This window comes from Neovison vison, chromosome 7 (assembly GCF_020171115.1).
Source record: "Neovison vison isolate M4711 chromosome 7, ASM_NN_V1, whole genome shotgun sequence".
NCBI classification, from domain to species: domain Eukaryota; kingdom Metazoa; phylum Chordata; class Mammalia; order Carnivora; family Mustelidae; genus Neogale; species Neogale vison.
In genome coordinates, this window is record NC_058097.1 from 146,032,985 (window position 1) to 146,054,056 (window position 21,072).

Below are 21,072 nucleotides of genomic sequence, written 5' to 3' on the forward strand. Positions count from 1 at the left end.
AATTTTAAATTCATCTCTAATATGGGAATTTAAACTTTTATATAACAGTAGGTGAGAATATAGTCAGTGCTCTATTAGAGAGCCTTTAAAATGTGCGTGGCCTTTGACCCAGAATCCTCTTCAAGGAATTTATCCTAACCACAGAGATTTATAAAAGTTTATATTTATGAGGAGCCATATTTTATGAAAGTGAAAAACTGGGAAACTACCTAAATGTCTATATAGTAAAGGATTAGACAAATACAGCTGTGTGATGGCATGTTATTCAGTCATTTACAATGAGGTTAATAATATATTTTATGACTAGGGAAAATACTTATAAAATAGAATGTTCATTATAAACTCCCCCCAACAAAAGTAGAATAAATACTGGAAATGTGTAGCAAAATTTAATAGTAGATATATCTGTGATGAGAGTATAGTAATTTTCATTTTCTTCTTGTATTTTGACTAAAAATGGGCATATAATGAGAAGCTTGTTTTATATTGTTCTTATTATACCAAATTATTCCAATTTTTAATTTTTTACAAGGTAAAACCCAAAGGCAAAGTTCGATGGACTGGTTCTCGAACACGTGGCAGGTGGAAATATTCTAGCAATGATGAAAGTGAAGGGTCAGACAGTGAAAAATCATCTGCAGCTTCAGAGGAAGAGGAAGAAAAGGAAAGCGAAGAAGCCATCCTAGCTGATGATGATGAACCATGCAAAAAATGTGGCCTTCCAAACCATCCTGAGCTAGTATGTACCTTAGCTAAATGAATCATATTCATCTTACTGGCATGCTGTGGTTACCCAAAGTAGCCACCTCTTCTGGGTTTGATCATGATTTGAAATTTTTTAATGCTGCACAGCTTTTCTGCACAAAATAACTTTAATTTTTATATCTCCAGTAATACTTCTGTTTTCATTCTTCTTGGTTTATAGATATTTCTTCTACTTAGGATACACTCCTAACCTCTTCTCACAGATCAATGAATTCATTCAAATTTTTCTATTCTGTACTTTTTCTTTAAATGTTTCTTCTTTCCCTTTTATTTATAATGATATTTCTGAAGGGCCAACTTTAAAGAGGTAAGGCCTAAAAGCCTTATTGCCTTCTGTAACAACATTTAAGTCAAGTAGTCACTTAACATTTAAAGTAACAATTGGGGCGCCTGGGTGGCTCAGTGGGTTAAGCCGCTGCCTTCGGCTCAGGTCATGATCTCAGGGTCCTGGGATCAAGTCCCGCATCCGGCTCTCTGCTCAGCAGGGAGCCTGCTTCCGACTCTCTCTCTCTGCCTGCCTCTCTGTCTACTTGTAATCTCTCTCTCTCTCTCTCTCTCTCTGTCAAATAAATAAATAAATAATCTTTAAAAAAAAAAAAAAGTAACATTTAAGGGGCACCTAGGTGGCTCAGTGGGTTAAGCCACTGCCTTCAGCTCAGGTCATGATCTCAGGGTCCTGGGATTGAGTCCCACATTGGGCTCTCTGCTCAGGGGGGAGCCTGCTTCCCCCCCCCCCCGCCTGCTTCTCTGCCTATTTGTGGTCTCTCTCTGTCAAATAAATAAGTAAGATCTTTAAAAATAAATAAATAAATAAAGTAACATTTAAGTCAAGTAGTAACTAGTAGGGCTTTAAACTTTAGAAAATGGGGAGTTCCAATACAGACAAAAACAAAACAAAACAAAAAACCCAAATGAAGAGGATAAATTCTCTACCAGGTATTTTCAGAAGAACACTGACAGTGGAACCTACCCAGGAAGTTAAGTTCTTTAAAAGTAGCCTAGGGACGCCTGGGTGGCTCAGTTGGTTAAGCAGCTGCCTTCGGCTCAGGTCATGATCCCAGCGTCCTGGGATCGAGTCCCACATCGGGCTCCTTGCTCAGCAGGGAGCCTGCTTCTCCCTCTGCCTCTGCCTGCCATTCTGTCTGCCTGTGCTCGCTCTCCCCCCCCCGACAAATAAATAAAATCTTTAAAAAAAAAAAAAAATTAGGGGCGCCTGGGTGGCTCAGTGGTTAAGCCGCTGCCTTCGGCTCAGGTCATGATCTCAGGGTCCTGGGATCGAGCCCCGCATCGGGCTCTCTGCTCGGCAGGGAGCCTGCTTCCTCCTCTCTCTCTGCCTGCCTCTCTGCCTGCTTGTGATCTCTCTCTGTCAAATAAATAAAATCTTTAAAAAAAAAAAATTTAAATTAAATTAAATTAAATAAATAAAAGTAGCCTAAATCAGGAAATTCAGTTCCTAACCTGTTTATATAATTTTTGCATTTCGTAAGAGCTTTCTAAAGAGGCTATTGAAGAAACACTCTCTTTACGCCCAATTCTGGGCAACTGGTCTGTTTTGAATAGATGTGACTTTCAAGGCAATTTCCAGCTACTAAGTAGAAAGAAAAATAAAGGGGCGCCTGGGTGGCTTGGTGGGTTAAGCCTCTGCCTTCAAGCTCAGGTCATGATCTCAGGGTCCTGGGATCGAGCCCCACATTGGGCTGGCTCTCTGCTAAGCGGGAAGCCTGCTTCCCCCCTCTCTCTGTCTACTTGTGATCTCTGTCTGTCAAATAAATAAAATCTTTTTAAAAAAAGAAAGAAAGAAAAATAAAGAAAGATGCTTCCACATAGGTAGAATTTTATGTAGCCAAAACTTCTCGAAATCCAATAAAATGGAAAATTCATGTGAGCTAGTTCTCTAAGGCTCATTTTCTTAAAAAGCAGTGTGGGGTGATAGGAAAAGCATTGGAGCCAGACCAACATGGTTTCAACTCTTAACTTCAGCCTCTTAACAGGTGCTCTCTTCTCAGTATCTTAATTACTTTGTTATAAAATGGAAATACTACCACATACTTCTTTCGAGTGCTGTTTGTTTCTTTGTTTGTCTTTTAAAGGAGAAAGAAGTTTATTGAATAACCATAAGGGAGTGATGGGCAGGACAGCAGAGGAGAGACTGTCTGCTGTGGGTTGTTTTTTAATAAGTTATGTAAAGTTGGCTTAGTACAGTTCCTGACACCCTGGTGTGCTATCTTAAAGCTATTTGTGATTTACTTATTCTTCCTCTTCCTTAAGGTTAAAGTCTATCTGGAAATTAAATTATCAGTAATGTTTATCCTGTTCCCATAGTTTCAGAGGGTTCAAGTAAAAGATAAAACTTAGAAGCAGACAGTGTAGATGTTGAAATTGTGCTAAGAAGATCCTTCCAAGAATTTTTATGATCATCAGGCTATGAAAGTTAAGTTAAAATTTTTGTGTGGAGGGGCGCCTGGGTGACTAAGTGGGTTAAAGCCTCTGCCTTCAGTTCAGGTCATGATCCCAAGGTCCTGGGATCAAGCCCCAAGTCAGGCTCTCTGCTCAGCAGGTAGCCTGCCTCGCTCTCTGCCTGCCTCTCTACCTACTTGTGATCTCTGTCAAATAAATGAATAAAATCTTTTTTTTTTTAAAAAAATGATCTTTGTGTGGAGAAAGGCCATGAGAAGACTTGAGATATGGTCTTTTCTGCCCTCCAATAAAAAATTAACACTTGTGGGACACCTGGGTGCCTCAGTTGGCTGGACGACTGCCTTTGGCTCAGGTCATGATCCCGGAGTCCGGGATCGAGTCCCGCACTGGGCTCCCAGCTGCATGGGGAGTCTGCTTCGCTCTCTGACCTTCTCCTTGCTCGTGCTCTCTCTCACTGTCTCTCTCTCAAATAAATAAATAAAAACTTTAAATTTAAAAAAAAAAATAACACTTGTGTTCTTTCCCTTTCATTTCTAATACCTTTTTAAACCAAGAGTGTGCATTTTGACTGAGGCGGCCGTAGATGTCAGTAGCAAAGGGGTGAGAGGAAAAGAGAAGTAAAATGAAGTGAGCAGAAATGATGTTAAAGAGATGGAGAAAGTTGTGCCCTTCTTGGAACACACACACAGGACTTTTCATTTGTTTGGTTATTTTAATAGCTGCTCTTAAAAATCCCATTGCTGGGGACGCCTGGGTGGCTCAGTTGGTTAAGCAGCTGCCTTCGGCTCGGGCCATGATCCTGGCGTCCTGGGATCGAGTCCCACGTCGGGCTCCTTGCTCGGCGGGGAGCCTGCTTCTCCCTCTGCCTCTGCCTACCTCTCTGTCTGCCTGTGCTCGCTCTCTCACCCTCTCTCTCTGACAAATAAATAAATAAAATCTTAAAAAAAAAAAAATCCCATTGCTGGCTACTATGCCAAAAAAGAGTGACATTGGAAACTCAAGATCCCAAGTGTGGTGGATTCCATTTGCCCAGTGTTTAAAGATAATCATAAATCAAAATCTCAAGCAACTATGATGTGTTAAGTGGTACAGAAATAACGCTGAATTAGAAAGACATGGTCCTTGCCCTCACTGAACTTACAACAAGAAAGCAATAAATTCATTGATGAGTCTAGAATTCAGTGGGGTGTTCCAGATGTTTTAGTCAAAATAAATGGATCATTGGCCAAGGTTTGGAAACCTTACACAGTAGGATTTATTTTAACGGAATTTTATCTTTATTGCAAAATAGAGACAAACATCACTTTTTAAATATATTACATTCCAAAAGTTTACTTTTAATTTTGTTATTTGAAATTTACATTTTACATGCAAACAATGTGATAAATGAAAGGAGGTGCCTAGGTTAGTCCACATATGCCTGTGTGATCAGTCAGTGGTATGACTCATGTAAAACACTGATGTGACTTAGCATTGAGTTCTGGGTAGTGGCAGCAAATTGTGATGCATTGTAAGGGGGAAAGCACCTTTTCACTTTTAAATTGCTGCACACTGGTGCACATCACACTGCCCTCCTCTACCCATTCCAGCCACTGTGGTTCATGTTAGCAATTTAGAAACTGCTTTACATATATACTACAGTTGAACAAATAATTGAAGCGTAGACAATTGGAGCCAGTTTTCTCTGTGTCAGATGAGCAAGATCAAAGGCTAGAATACGTCCTGTGGTACTGGATTAGAGCTGGAGTTACTGGTATGAACTCCTGCTTGCTTTAATGTAGATCTGTGTGTATACATGGATTGCTCTACATGCATTTAAATCAGAGCTCTGTCCTCTGAGAGAGCCTAGAAGCAGTGATGCCTCATACCATAGCACTCAGCACCCAGATGTTTATTTGTTTTTTTCTTTTTAAGATTTCATTTATTTACTTATTTGAGAAAGAGAGAACAGGGGGAGGAGCAAGGGGAGAGGGACAAGCAGACTCCACACTGAGCAGGGAGCCCAGTGCAGGGCTCGGATCCCACGACCCCAAGGTGATGACCTGAGCCAAAATCAAGAGTTGGACATTTAACTGACTGAGCCATGCAGGTAACCCCCAAATGTTGATTTATAAATACCATTCTCCAGTAAAGGAACTAGGGCTTCCAGGAGAAATGGCTAATTTAAGGACTTGGGCAGGGAAAATACAGGATGTACCTGGAGTGTCCCATAATGTCAGAAAGTTAAAAAGTGCCTTAAAAAAAAAGGATGCAAATGAGTCCTAAGGACACCAGGAGCCAATCTGAAAGAATTAGCAAGTGCCTGTGGCTAGGGGAAGTTGAACAGTAAATAATGGTTTTAGATTCTAAGCCAAAGAAAATAAATCTTTATTAGTTGATTCTGATATAAAGAAGTGACTGAACAAACAAACAAATGGGGGGAGAAAGACTTTTTTTTTTTTTAAAGATTTTATTTATTTATTTATTTATTTATTTGACACAGAGAGAGAGATCACAAGTAGGCAGAGAGGCAAGCAGAGAGAGAGAGGAGGAAGCAGGCTCCCTGCTGAGCAGAGAGCCCGATGTGGGACTCGATCCCAGGACCCTGAGATCATGACCTGAGCCGAAGGCAGCGGCTTAACCCACTGAGCCACCCAGGTGCCCGAGAAAGACATTTCTTTACAGAAAAATTCCAAATAGTAGAAGGCATGAGGGAAGTAAGTAATCATCATTAGAACACCACAGTACGGTCATTACAAGCAATGATGTAGCACTGATGAGTGCTAAAATTAATGGGTGAAATTTATTACTTTCTGTGGTTTTTAGCTTACACCTCCAAATTCTTTGCTACTCCACCTTCCAGAAAGTGGAGCTTAATTCTCCTCCCCTTGAGTGTGGGCTAGACTGGAATATGTATGGAAAGTGAAAAGCAGTGACTTCACAGTGATGAAAAACAACAGGTACTACCATAACCAAGTGATCAAGGTTAATATTATTAGTAATAGGTCATGATGATATCACATATCCCCAGATTTGATGCATTGAGCAAGGCACTTCACCTCTGTGGTATTCTCCAAAACTCGTAACAAACCCAAACTGAGTGGCAGTCCATGTAGTATCTAGTACTCTTCAAAACTTGTCAAAGTCATGGAAAACAAAGACCAAGCAACCGTTACTATTGAAGGAGATTGAGGAAACATGATTAAATGCAATATAATATCCTAGACTGCATTCTGAATTCAGAAAAAGAGCACCAATGAGAAGCTGGTGAAATCTGAATAAGGTCTGTTGGTCAGTTAATAGTAATGTACTAAAGTTAATTTCTTTTTTTTTTTTTTTAAGATTTTATTTATTTATTTGACAAAGAGCATAGGCAGGGGGAAGAGCAGAAGAAGAGGGAGAATCAGACCCCCTGCTGAGTAAGAGGGCCCAACATGGGGCTCAGTTCCAGGACCCCAGGATCATGACTTGAGTTGAAGGCAGACAGTTAACCGACTGAGCCACCCAGGCACCCCTAATGTTAATTTCTTAATTTTGATAAATGTCCCATGGTTATGTAAGATGTTAACATTAATGAAAGCTGGGTAAAAGATTTTTTTGTAAGATTTTATGTATTTATTTGACAGAGAAATCACAAGTAGGCAGAGAAGTAGGCAGAGAGAGAGGGGGAAAGCAGGCTCCCTGCTGAGCAGAGAGCCTGACTCAGGGCTTGATCCCAGGACCCTGAGATCATGACCTGACAGAAGGAGAGGCTTAACCCACTGAGCCACCCAGGCGCCGCTGCTGGGTAAAAGAATTAAGGGAACTCGACTATCTTTGCAACTCTTCTGTAAATCTAACATCATTTAAAAATAAGTTTTTTTTTTTTTTAAACGAATTTTTTTTTTTTTTTAATTTATCAGAGAGAGAGAGGGGGAAAGAGCGAGCACAGGCAGACAGAATGGCAGGCAGAGGCAGAGGGAGAAGCAGGCTCCCTGCTGAGCAAGGAGCCCAATGCGGGACTCGATCCCCGGACGCTGGGATCATGACCTGAGCCGAAGGCAGCTGCCCAACCAACTGAGCCACCCAGGCGTCCCTAAAAATAAGTTTTTTTTAAGTTAAACATTTCTGAGTGTACATTTTAAGAGAATTGTTCATCTTAAATAATATAAAATGACAACTTGGGTCTAGTTATTATTACCCTTTATTTGTGAACATGATGATCCTAAGTATAGCTCTATTCCTCATACCTTTGTCCCTTCGTGTTTGAATTTTCATGATAAAAAGGCTCATGTATGTTTCAGCAGGGAGCCTGCTTCTCCCTCTGCCTGTTGCTCCCCCTGCTTGTGTGCTCTCTTGATCTCTCTCTCTGACAAATAAATAAAATCTTTTAAAAATTAAATAAGTAAATAAAATCTTGAGATACCTGGGTGGCTCAGTCAGTTTTGTCTGATTCTTGGTCTCAGCTCAAGTTTTGATCTCACAGTCATGAGTTCAAGCCTCACATTGGGCTCCGTGCTGGGCAGGGAGCCTACTTTAAAAAATATATAAAATTAAACAAAATCTTAAAAGAAAGAAAGAAAGAAGAACTTGTGGGGCTCCTGGGTGACTCATTCAGTTGAGCATCTGGTTGTTGATTTTGGCTGGGGTCATGATCTCTGAATCGTGAGATCAAGCCCCATGTCAGGCTCTGCTCAGCATGGAATCTGCTTGATTCCCTCCCCATCCTTCTCTACTCCTCCCCCTCCTCCTGCTATTTCTTTCTCTCTCTCTCTCTCTCTCTAAAGTAAATAAATAAAATCTTTTTTTAAAAAAGAACTTAAAAAAAAAAAAAAAGAACTTAATTTTTGGGGCACCTGGGTGGCTAAGTCGTTGGGTGTCTGCCTTCAGCTCAGGTCATGATCTCAGGGTCCTGGGATCGAGCCCCGCATCGGGCTCCCTGCTCTACGGGAAGCCTGCTTCTCCCTCTCCCACTCCCCCTGCTTGTGTTCCCTCTCTCACTGTCTCTCTCTCTCTCTCTCTCTGTCAAATAAATAAATAATATCTTTAAAAAAAAAAAAAAGAAAAGAACTTAATTTTTCACTGAATTTTGTAGTTTAACATATTGCAAAATTTTTTTTACTTTAAAAAAAAAATGACGTGTTAGATCCCAATTAGCAGAGCTTTTTTAGTTTTATGCAAATAAAGATACTCTGATATAGGGTACTTCTTAGTATAGTATTAAGAAATATTGAAATGTCTTTAACTTCAGAGTCACTGAATTTTAGTCATAGAACTAGGTTGACTTTAACCTGTGGTTTATTTCAGATTCTTCTGTGTGACTCTTGTGACAGTGGGTACCACACTGCCTGCCTTCGCCCTCCCCTGATGATCATCCCAGATGGAGAATGGTTCTGCCCCCCTTGCCAACACGTAAGATCCAGCACACCTTTGTTTTTAGTCTTTCAGTTTTATATTCCAATTAATATTACTTTTTGACGGCTACTAAACATTTTTCATTTTCAAAGCAGTTTGTATATACTGTTTTATTGAAAAAAACTACCTTTTATTAATAACTTTTAGGCCTTTTATTTTCCCCTACCAAAGCATTTTTTGAAGACCTAATTTTTATAAAATTATAATCTCTGATACATTTTTTCCCTAACATTTGTTACAGGCACAAATAGCCCCAAATTAAAATGATATATGAGGGAAGAAATAAGTTTCTTTATCCCTTTGTTTCATCCTCTTTTTCATTTCTGCCTACCTCCTTCTTGTCAGTTTTATGGATGGTATTATGAATTATGTACCACTGTGATGCTACTGTGAATAGAAACATGGATTATACTTCTCTTATATCTTGATTCAGGTGAATTTCCTTTGGAAGCTGAAGAACAGACTATTTTTATGCCACTGCACTCAAGGGGTCCTTTCTGTCACAAGTCCAGGCTCATCTCACTTTAAAAATGATGGGTTTTATTGAAGTTCCCATCAAAGTGGATTTCCTTGGCTTATCATAGCTTTATCAGATATATTCTTCAGCTCTGTTTTGACCCAGTCACCTTGTGGCATGGTTGTATAATTTTTTCCTATTCTCTTTTTTTTAAAAGTAGTGATTGGCATCATTATATTATATTGTACATAGAACCTTCTCCCTTAAAAATGTTGTGGGATTGGGGTGCCTGGGTGGCTCAGTGGGTTAAGCTGCTGCCTTCGGCTCAGGTCATGATCTCAGGGTCCTGGGATCGAGTCCCGCGTCGGGCTCTCTGCTCAGCAGGGAGCCTGCTTCCCTCTCTCTCTCTGCCTGCCTCTCTGTCTACTTGTGGTCTCTCTCTGTCAAATAGATAAATAAAACCTTTAAAAAAAAATGTTGTGGGATTCTTAAGACATTTTCATGACTGTCATGTAAACGTGTGGAGCCAGATGCTATTTTTTTTTTTTTAAGATTTTATTTATTTACTTGACAGACAGAGACCACAGGTAGGCAGAGAGGCAGGCAGAGAGGTGGGGGGGAGGGTGCAAGAAGCAGGCACCCTGCTGAAGCAGAGAGCCTGATATGGGACCTGATCCTAGGACCCCGGGATCACGACCTGAGCCAAAGGCAGAGGCCTCAACCCACTGAGCCACCCAGGCACCCCAGATGCTATTTTAAATGTTGATACCACCAGCAACATAGGCATAGAATGTATTTCTGGATGAGGCTGGGAGTTTCCGCAGCAGAGATACTGTGCTCATCCTCATTTCAGTAGAGGCTGAGTCATCTCTTTATGTAGTTAAACCCAAGGACCTTCTCAGTGTTCTTTCACTGTGTGGCCTCCCTCTTCAGCTCTCAGAATTGCATGGTATCCATGAGCTAGCATGCAAGGGATAAATGTATGTGGAAAGGACAAATGACAATCACAGGGATAGCTGGCAGGCTCTGAGTCAGTAGACTCTTGATTTAAGGGTCAAGCATTCAAGACCCCCACTGGGTTTAGAGCTTTCTTTAAAGAAAAGAAATAGGGGCGCCTGGGTGGCTCGGTGGGTTAAAGCCTCTGCTATTGGCTCAGGTCATGATCTCAGGGTCCTGGGATCGAGCCCCACATTGGGCCCTCTGCTCAGAGGTAAGCCTGCTTCCCCCTCCCTCCCTCTCTGTGCCTGCCTCTCTGTCTTCTTGTAATCTCTGTCTGTCAAATAAATAAATAAAATCTTTTAAAAAGAAAATAAAAGAAATAATACTCATGTTTTGCTCTTTCAGAAACTACTGTGTGAGAAATTAGAAGAACAATTGCAGGATTTGGATGTTGCCTTAAAGAAGAAGGAACGTGCTGAACGCAGGTATTGTGATATGTGTGTTAATGTTTTACTTGGGAATTTGATAGTAAAACTGTCTTGCAGTATAGGTTAATATATCTATCTAAAGTAATTATTGGCAAACTGTGCTGTGGGTCAAATATGGCATGCTCCTTATTTTTCTATTCCCACTAGGAATGTTTGTTTTACATTTTTAAATGATTGAAAAAAATCAAAATAAGAATCTTACTTCATGACAGATGAACATTGTATATTCCAATTTCATTGTCCAAAAAGTCTTATTGGAACACAGCTATGCTCATTTGTTTATATATTGTCTGTTGCTGCTTTAACACTACAGCAGCAAAGTCGAGTAGTTACAACAAAAACCTTTTGACCAGCCATGTGTAATTTATTATCTGTCCTTTTACAGGAAAAGTTTGCCAGCTCCTGATCTAAAATATTTATCAAAACCTACTCTGAATATATTGTTAATGTGCAGTTATTGTGCAGGATATATACCTTACTAAGTATGTAGTGAGTACAAGAAAATTCTAAGAACTGGTCTAGTTACCCATGTCATCTCTTTGGTTGGACAGAATTAACACCGATAAACTAAAGAGCATTGAAATGCTGAACTGTGTCATAAGAGTCCTGACTTACAAGAAATGCCTCCCTTTTCAATTTACCACTGCACTGTAGTCTTAAAGCAGTTGTAGAAGACTTCTTGGAGGAAGTAAGACTGGAGTAGAATCCAGTCTTTAAAAGGGGGCTCAAAATCAGGATCATAAGTTTATGTTTATTTGTATTTATTTGTACCTTCTTCAGTTATTTTATTGCTAAACAATAGTAGTTTAATGCTAAACAACACATCTTCAGTGTGTACCAGACTGAAGAGAAAAGGTGAGTGAGACGAAGCTCTCCTTACATGGAACTCACCTCTGTCAGAGTATAGCCGTATCAGCCAGTGGTATAGAGGTAGACTGATGGTATATTCAGAGCAATACAGGAACACTGTGGAGGGTCATTTTAGTTTCTGGTAGGGGTTTGGGCTATCAGGCAAGTCCTTGGAAGATAACTTAGGGCTGGACATGCAGAGAAGCATATTTCAGGCAAAGAGCCAAATACAAGCAAAGACGAAGTGTGGACATGAGACAGGGAGAGTGGTAGGAGATGAAGTTGTCAACACAGATTGAGGCCAGATTATGAACAGCTTGGCATTTGTAACTGGGGGATTTGAATTATTCTCTACAGGTAGCAAGAGAGCCATCAAAGGAGAGAGAGAAGTATAACCAGATCTTTATTTCAGAAAACATGCCCTGGTAACAGTAAAAAGGAATTAGAGCTGAGACTGTTGCACTGGGGTCTAGGAGAGCTAGTGAGGCCTGCACTCGGTCATACCTTCTAAGAAAGTGGTGGAGGTGTTAAAAGAGAATATTCAGAAGCTTAACCGTTGATGCCCATTTGTACACATATGAGAAAATCTAAACAATGTCTCCTGGTTGGTCTTACTATCTTCATTTGCTGCTACTGTAACCTTTACTTGCCCTCTCGTAGTCTTCCTCTCCCTCCAGTTTAGCTTGCTTTAAAACAGTCAGCTAACTCATTTGATAATCCACTCACTTTACTCCCCCATACCGTGAACTCTGTGGGTTCAGCCTCTAGATCCTGGTTTTTTTCCTTACTAGTCACCTTGAACTCTCTGGTTTATAATGGATGCTACTTGGTTTAAAGGCAAAATTAATCTCTAAAGTTGATTAGGAGATAAAAATAGTTCATTTTTAAAAACCAGTTGTCTACCCTGGAGCTAATAATATATGTTTATTAAAAATTAAAAAATTATTTAAAAATCAGTTGTCTAGATACCTTTGTATTTAGAAACTCTGGATAATAATCTTTCATGAAATTATTAGGATAATTTTGATAGTCACAGTTTTTCCTGCTTTTATTTTTGACACTAGAAAAGGTTTAAATAAGGATGCTTCAAATTAAATCATAATAAGAAATTAGGCGTAAAATTTATAAAAAGAAATTAGGCGTTTTCTTTACTCTTTCTGAAATCTACCTGCGCTTCTGAGAAATGAGCAGTTTTATGGAAAGGCTGGTTGAAATTTTTTGACTACTGCCTCACTTTAGGGTATATTCTTGCAATAAGAAGTACTTAAAATTTGGGCGCCTGGGTGGCTCAGTGGGTTGGGCCGCTGCCTTCGACTCGGGTCATGGTCTCAGGGTCCTGGGGTCAAGTCCCGCGTCAGGCTCTCTGCTCAGCGGGGAGCCTGCTTTCCTCTCTCTGCCTGCCTCTCCATCTACTTGTGATTTCTCTCTGTCAAATGAATGAATAAAATCTTAAAAAAAAAAAAAAAAAAGAAGTACTTAAAATTTATGCTAAAATATGCCACAATACTTATTCACACTATTGGACTCCCATTACTAACTCATTTGCTTTTGCTTTTACTTTTGGTAATCCTTTTTATTTAAATGTCATCCTTTAAGAGGATATCCATAATTGTGGCTTAGTTCATACATGAAATCCTTTTTGAGATTGCATCACAGAAAGGAGAGCAAAGTTACTATTACAGGGAGAATAGTCTGCCACAAAGCCAGTTAACTGAATTACTGTTATTATTTTTTAATTCTTACCAATAACCTGGTTAACAAAGTTTTCTTTATCTATAGCTCCTAATATAATAGCTCCTGATATATATGAATCCTAGGGGCTCTAAACAGCAAAATATGTATATTTCTAAAGTAAATAATATATTAAATGTAAACTCTAGTTGACTTCACTTGTTTTTAAAAATGAGCATTTTTATTCATCCTTTTTAAAATCTGTAAACAATTTCTCTAGCACTCATTCTAGAACCATAGAGCCTTGGTTACTCTCTATATCCTAGCACAAGAACATCTTTCCCTTTGTTCATACATTTATTCAACATTTAACCAACATTTAGTGAGCATCCACTTTATGCCAGGCAATGTAATCAACATGAAGTGTATTATGTGGTCTCTACCTTAAAGGGCTCTACAGTATGGTGAAGAAGAAGGATTTGTCAATCAGTAATTAGTGACTGGCCAGAAACTGACTACAGAGCTGGAGCTGTGATGCTCTGTGAAATTTGATGTTTCAGAAGTCCCTTCAACTGGTTGGTAAACATCCCTTCCAGAACTTGGTGCCAGAAATTATTTGGGAATTCAAATAGTTCTGTACTTCCAGAGTTCTTTTACTAGTGTTTGCTAGCAGAGAGTTGGATTTAATCAGGGTTGGAATTTTCCAGGTAATGTAACAGAGGGAAGGAGAGAAAGAGACAAGGAATTTGAAAGTATATGCAAAGGAGTATTTATAATGATGGACCATGGAGTCTAAGCCAGGTAAGGGGGAAAGTAAGGACACAAGGGAGTAATGGACAGTGAAAAGAGGCTAGGGTCGATGGATAGAGGTCCCACTGGAGTTAGGGAGTTGTTGAAATCAGTGTACCAGAGGGCGTGAGCCAGAAAGGGAGCAAGTAGACGTCAAAAAATAGGTTCCCTGAAATTGAAATTTTAGGAAGGGTGTGGTTGTTTCTAATGATGAGGTCTGGGCCCTGTATGATCATTGAGCCAGGTGGTGGTGAACAGAAGACATATGGAACAGAAGACATATCTTTCTAGAAGATTACTGAGCAAGAGAATGCTGTAATGAGTAATCATACCTACCTTTAAGAGCCTGCTTAACTGTTACCACCTATTTAAAGCCTCCAACTTTCTCAGCTTTTTTTTTTTTTAACTTTCTCAGCTTTTCAAACAAGTTAATTCCTTTTTCATGTTTCCATTATATCTTTTCATAATGGACTACAGTCAGTTGCTAAATAATTGTGAGGATAAGAACCGTGTATTATTTGCCCTTGGAATTCCCAAGCCTGACACAAATTATGGTGGGCTTGAACAGAATGTTTTTCAGTTGAGTTTGGGAGATAATAATCAAGTGAAAATAGAGATTTTGCGATATAAAAGAGGAAGCTGATACAACAGTAAACTTGATTAGTGTAAGGATAGATATGTATTGAACATATTTAATAACAGAACTCAAGTTCTGACTTATCCATGAAGGCTTCCCTGCTAATTTCAGCTACTACTGTTCTTGCCTTTCCTGGTTTTTAATTCATTAACTATACTATTTTTAATCAGGTTTTGATTAAAATAATTTTATCATTTTCTTACATGCCAGTTTTTGATTGAAGAGCTTTGTAACCCATCTCAAAAAGACCATAAGATTCTTATTAGCAGAGCCAAGGGTTTCTAAGGCAGTGAAGGCTGCATTCTGAAGGACCCAGGTAACTGGATGAGTAATGCCCTTCTCTAAGGGATGTCACAAGCAAAGAGAGGAAGAGTGCTCATTATTTCTGTTCAGTTCAATGGACACTGGCCTGTGTATATAAGAGCTCATCTGTCCTTAGTGAATTAGATGAAGTTCGGGAGAACCAGAAAAAAAATGTCTATTGGGTATAGCAGTTTGTTAGTGTGAAATTTGTTGAATTAAAACCAACAAGGATTTGTTTCTTTGGAAAGAAACTATGGAGATCTCATTAGTGTTCTAAATCCACATTACGTGAAGAAGTGTTACCTGGCTCTAAAAATAATCTTCATTGGAGCAACTAGGGTGCAGAGCCCGCTATGTGGCTGCATGCCTTTTTTCTTCTCTGCAAATGCATGGTGTTAGTATCATTCCCTAAAACCTTGACATGATCCTATTGTGTAGAACTCTTTTTTTAGTATTGATACTTATTACTACAAGAGTATAGTTTTGTATAGATGCGTATGAAAACTTCTAGCAGAACAGAGATCTAGTTTGTCTGGGGTTGACTTTCTGTGTAATCACTTTGTCAGTGAGTTGTAGCATGACTCTCCTCATGGATTTTCCTTGTCTACTTCGTTCACAGGTTTTATTTCATCAGTATGATTTCTTCCAAGACTATAATTTTTGGTTACACCTTTTTACAGTTTTTACCTTTAGAAAGTTTTGTGCCTACCACAGATACCAGTGCAATAAGCTCCATAGAGAGTAGCTAACATGTCTGACCTAGCTAGCCTCTGCTATTACCATGAAATCATAATTTTAGTATTGTCTGTGTTAGTAATGCTTTCATAATAATTTTATTTTTAGCAAATCTCATTTTGCATGCATTTTTGTTTTTCACTTAAAGGAAAGAACGTTTGGTGTATGTGGGTATCAGTATTGAAAACATCATTCCTCCACAAGTAAGTTCCTGGTTTGTACTATTTTTGAAGAAGAAATTGCCATAATTGTTCTAAAATTTAACCCACTTTATGTAATGTGAATTGTTTTAAATACATAGTATACCTGTTTTATTGAAAGTGGAAATGTTGGGGCGCCTGGGTGTCTCAGTGGGTTAAAGCCTCTGCCTTTGGCTAAGGGCATGATCCCAGGGTCCTGGGATCGAGCCCCGCATCGGGCTCTCTGCTCAGCAGGGAGCCTGCTTCCTCCTCTCTGCCTGCCTCTCCACCTACTTGTGATCTCTGTCTGTCAAATAAATAAATAAAATATTAAAAAAAAAAAAAGATTTAAAAAATAAAGTGGAAATGTCGGGGCGTCTGGGTGGCTCAGTGGGTTAAAGCCTCTGCCTTCAGCTCAGGTCATGATCCCAGGGTCCTGGGATCAAACCCCGCATTGGGCTCTGTGCTCGGCAGGAATCCTGCTTCCTCCTCTCTCTCTGCCTGCTTCTCTGCCTCCTTGTGATCTCTGTTTGTCAAATAAATAAATAAAATTAAAAAAAAAAAAAGGTGGAAATGTAGGACCTTAAGGAAATCACCTGTATTTTCCCTCATGATTAAAATTAAATACATGCTGGACTGCTTGGTGGGCTCAGTTGGTAGAGCTTGCAGCTCTTGATCTCCGGGTTGCAGGTTTGAGCCCCATGTTGGGTGTAGAGTCTACTAAAGAAAATAATAGTAATACTAAAATAAAATTACGTATATGCTGATAGCCCTAAAATGTACTATCACATTCAAATCAGATTTATATAGCTCACCCCTATGGGGTTTATGTTCCAGGGTGGTTTTATTTTTTAACACTGTATTATACTGGGTAATTAGTTTTTAGCTTCTTTATGTGTTGTTTATGTAAAGCGACAAAAGAGTAGTTTAGGGAGATTGGGTTTTAATTCTGTGCTCTGAGTGTTTATTGAAAATCTCAGTATCTGTTCTTAACAGTTGGTTTCTTTGAAGGAATATTGTTTTACATTTATTAGTCTAATTTCTAGTTATCGATATCCCAAGAGTGAAAGTACATGTAACATGGTTTTCATTTAAAATAAAGAAATGTTTCTAGTTTTGTATACACTTTCATTCAGGCTTAATTAAATCACATGCTTAACTAACCAAGACAGGTTACTACATCACCATGCTTCTTTCTTTTTCTAAATCCATTATTTCATTGATTCAGCATATCTTCTGAGTATCTTCTATGTGTTCAATTTAATTATTTGTTAAAAAATCTATTAGTGGAGAAACTTCATCATGATTGTTTTAAAAGAGTTAATTATAAACTCACAGAAACATAAGAATTTTAATAACAGAAGGGCTTCATCCTTTGATCACCAGTACGCTTTTGAATCTCTCTACTTAGCATTGCCATGTTCATTCCATTTTGTTGGGGGGTGGGTGGGATAACCTCACTTTTTCGGAACTTGAACATGTGCTGCCTAGACAGACATTAGAAAACTATTCATTCCAAGTAATTTTTTTTTGTCCTAGTAACCTATATGTTTGTTACCATATTTTTAAACCAGGAGCCAGATTTTTCTGAAGATCATGAAGAAAAGAAGAAAGATTCAAAAAAATCCAAAGCGAACTTACTTGAAAGGAGATCAACAAGAACACGCAAATGTATAAGTTACAGGTATGAAATATGTGGAAATGGTAAAAGTGTAAAATGTCTTTTTTAATTATCCAGAATGACCCAAAAGTACATCTTTTCCCTTTATAATGCTCTTTAGTTGCTTGTATATATTTGTTACTTGCTGTCTGTAGAATCCTGCGGCTTCACAGCAGCCAGCATGGTCCTTTCAGAGCGTGAATTTGCTCCTGTCATCCTCTTCTGCTTAATGTACTCTGTCAGATTTCTCTAGCTCTTGGGATAAGGATCAATGCCTTTAACAAGGCCCCTACAGGCACCATAGAGTCTGCTCCATACTTACCTTTTTAGCTCCGTGTCATCCACATTTTCGCTCACTCTGTCATTATCAGCCACAGTCGTCTTTCAGCTCCTTTGCATGTGCTGTTTACTCGACCTAGGATTTCACTCCTGCTTTCAGCTTGTTACCCTTCTCTTGACCAAATCTATTATATGCCCTCATGGCAACCAATTCTTCTCTTAGAAAGTACTTGTCATGGTTTTAATGATTGTGATTTTAGTTACTGAATTAGTATTTCTCTCCCTGACTGGACTATTAGCATGAAGGTAAGGAACACGTCTGTTTTACACATTCTTTCACCCCTGGCAGCTTTAGCATAGTACCAAGAGATAGTAAATGCTCCACAAATGTCTTTTAAAAGAATCAGTAAATATAGTTTGGTTTTCCATCTCCTTCTGACCCTCCCCCTGCTTGTGCTCTCTCTCATTCTCTCTCTCTCTCAAACGCAAAAAAAATTTTTAATTAAAAGAAATAATTGCAACACATGACAAAACATTAAAATCTTTAATACTTAAAAAGCTCCCACAAATCAGTAAGAAAATATGCATAGTGGCTGATAAAATGGGCAAAGATTTCAAATTAGTGCTTGTGAAATAAAAAGCAAAAATGACCAACAAATGAAACTAATTTTTGACCTTACTCAGTAATCACATTAAAATTAAAAGAACAAGGGCGCCTGGGTGGCTCAGTGGGTTAAGCCGCTGCCTTCGGCTCAGGTCATGATCTCAGGGTCCTGGGATCGAGTCCCGCATTGGGCTCTCTGCTCAGCAGGGAGCCTGCTTCCTCCTCTCTCTCTGCCTGCCTCTCTGCCTGCTTGTGATCTCTCTCTGTCAAATAAATAAAATAAAATCTTTTAAAAAAAAAAAATTAAAAGAACAAGAAAATAATTTTGCTTTTCAGAATTAGAACAAAATTGATGATAAAATTCATCATCTTCATGGTTATATTATAAATTACTACAGCCCTTGGAGAACAGTTTTTCTACTCTTTAAAGCCAACAGTTTTATTGGTAACAAGAATACTAAGAACAGACGTATAGTCCAACAGATCTCTTGGTGAAACCTTGGGCATCAAGAGTTATGATAGAGTTATGATAAGATAGAGTTATGTAGAGTTACAATAAAATACTGAGGAAGGGTAGCGTTTAGATGAAATGTAAAAGAAGCAATGAAGAGTTATGCTCAAGGCAAATTTATCAGATCTAGACCCCATAGGGACATGGGTTCCTGTTTCCATGAAAGCATAGAATTTGAAGTCGATGTGTGTCATATCCAATCCCTTATTCAGAGCTCTGCATCTGGGATATAAATCAAGGCTACTTATTTATGTTAAAAATAACAAATCCTCCAGGCAAGCGTGGAATGTTTTATTCTTAATGATAACCATTTTGTAAGTCCAAAGAAAAGTTTTTCAGTGAGTGAGAAAGTAGAAGTCATTCAGAGGAAAAGGCTGTTTTGCCACTTTGTACTGAAACATACCATTGGGAGAAAATGTTGTTTTCTGTTAACTGTATCTGGCTTTATCTGTATCTGTTATTCTAGCCTAATGAGTGGATCCACAGATTTTTACTTTCTCAGAATTTGTTTAAGAAAAGCTAAGCTACAGCTGCAAGGTTTTTCATAGCTGTGTTTGTAATTGTGAAAAAATTGGAAGTAAACTTTAAATTATGATACATCTATAAGATTAGATACTATATAGCCATTAAATACTATGTTGTAGAAGAATTCTTAACCTGAAACTTCTGGCTTCTCTGAAATTAGAGATAAAATTTTATGTTTATGTGGATTTTTTTTTCCTAGAGAGGAAATCCATAGCTATAATGAGTTTCTTATGAAAAGAAAAATATTTGGCTGTTAAACTCTGATGTTAATCCATTGTCTGCCTTTAATCCAGCACTGTCCAGTGTGATTTACTATGGTTATGGCAAGGTGCTCTTTCTTTGCTCTCTAGCCTGGTAATTGTAGCCATACATAGCTGTGGAGCACTTAAAATCCACCTGGTGAGGAACAGAATTTTTTGTTTTAATTAATTTAAATATAGGTCGCCACATGTGACTAATGATCACATTTTGCTTAGTTTTAGACAAGCCACTTTATCCTTTTGGTCACCTCAGGTCTAAAGTCTAGCAAGTTTTGTATGTGAAGAAGTCTTGAGGATCGTCTAGACTTGTCTTGTTGAAGTTGGGGGCAACGGCCTTTGTGATTAAAAGTACTTTTACCTAGTTCTAAAATTCTGACCATCTATGTATGGATTTTGGAAATAGTAATATCATCTCCGATGACAGTAATCATGTAGTTCTCACACTTAGTATTACTTCTGGAACACTAATTCAGCTTACTTCGCTGTGTGATTTGTGTAATTAGAGGTTGGCAAACTGTGGTCCATGGAGCAGGTCCTGGCTCGCTGCCAGTTTATATAGCCATAGCCCGTGACCTAGGGATGGTTTTTATATGTATAAATGATTGAAAAAAGAACCAAGAGATGAAAATCTTAGGACGGTTACATGAAATTCAAATCCCAGTGTCCATGGATAGTCTGCTTACATTCTCCACGGCAGCACAGTGACGGGGCTGTGTGGCTGTGGCAGAGACTGTGGAGTCTACAGAGCCTAGAAGACTTCCTGTTGGGCCCTGTACAAAATAGTTGCTGATGCCTGGTATAGATGATCTTCGAAAATGAGTTAGATCCCAATTTACAAAAGAAACTGAGGTTCACAGGAGTGAAGTGATGTAGTCCAAGTCTCACAGCCCCAAAGTGGCAGAGAGCATTTTTATATTCAGGCCTTTTTCATTTCAAAGGCAACTCCTCCTAACCCATGTACCAGGTCAGGCTGTGATGTGCTTGTTATATATATTTTAGATTTGATGAATTTGATGAAGCAATCGATGAAGCTATAGAAGATGATATCAAAGAAGCTGATGGAGGAGGTATGTGTTTATCATTCCCTCTTCTTCGTATGAGTTGGCCAGTAAGTTAACTTAAAATGCCCTGCTTAGGGGCACCTGGCTGGCTCAGTCAGTAGAGCATGTGACTCTTTATCTCTCAGGGTCGTGGGTTTGAGCCCCACATTGGGCATAGAGATTACTTTTCAAAAAAAGACAGAAAAACAACAATGATTAGAGCAGTAAGCATATAAATTTTTTTATTCTCTACTGATGTTAAATGTCTGAGATTGAAAATAATTTGTGGACATAGTGTCAATGGGTAGACTCAGATCTTACTAATTCTTTTTTAAGCAGTTTTATGACCTGATATAAAATGTAAATGTTCCTGTTTAGATTAAAAAATTTACTTCTGCTTCCAAATAGAAAATCCACTTAAGGGGTGCCTGGGTGGCTCAGTGAGTTAAACCCTCCGCCTTCGGCTCAGGTCATGATCCCAGGGTCCTGGGATGGAGCCCCGCTTCGGGTTCTCTGCTCGGCAGGGAGCCTGCTTCCCCCCACCCTCTCTGCCTGCCTCTCTGCCTACTTGTGATCTCTGTCTGTCAAAT

General features: G+C 38.9%; 1 protein-coding gene across 2 annotated transcripts in view; it reads left to right on the plus strand.

Annotated features, from left to right (window-relative positions):
- RSF1 (remodeling and spacing factor 1) overlaps window positions 1-21,072 on the plus strand; it is a 163,343-nt gene that overhangs the window by 128,269 nt on the left and 14,002 nt on the right. For both annotated transcript variants that reach the window (XM_044258457.1, XM_044258458.1), the window contains exons 7-12: window positions 533-739; window positions 8,449-8,553; window positions 10,358-10,437; window positions 15,573-15,627; window positions 17,178-17,287; window positions 20,442-20,509. In XM_044258457.1, the coding sequence (XP_044114392.1) occupies window positions 533-739; window positions 8,449-8,553; window positions 10,358-10,437; window positions 15,573-15,627; window positions 17,178-17,287; window positions 20,442-20,509 (625 nt within the window). The remainder of the gene's footprint in view (window positions 1-532; window positions 740-8,448; window positions 8,554-10,357; window positions 10,438-15,572; window positions 15,628-17,177; window positions 17,288-20,441; window positions 20,510-21,072) is intronic.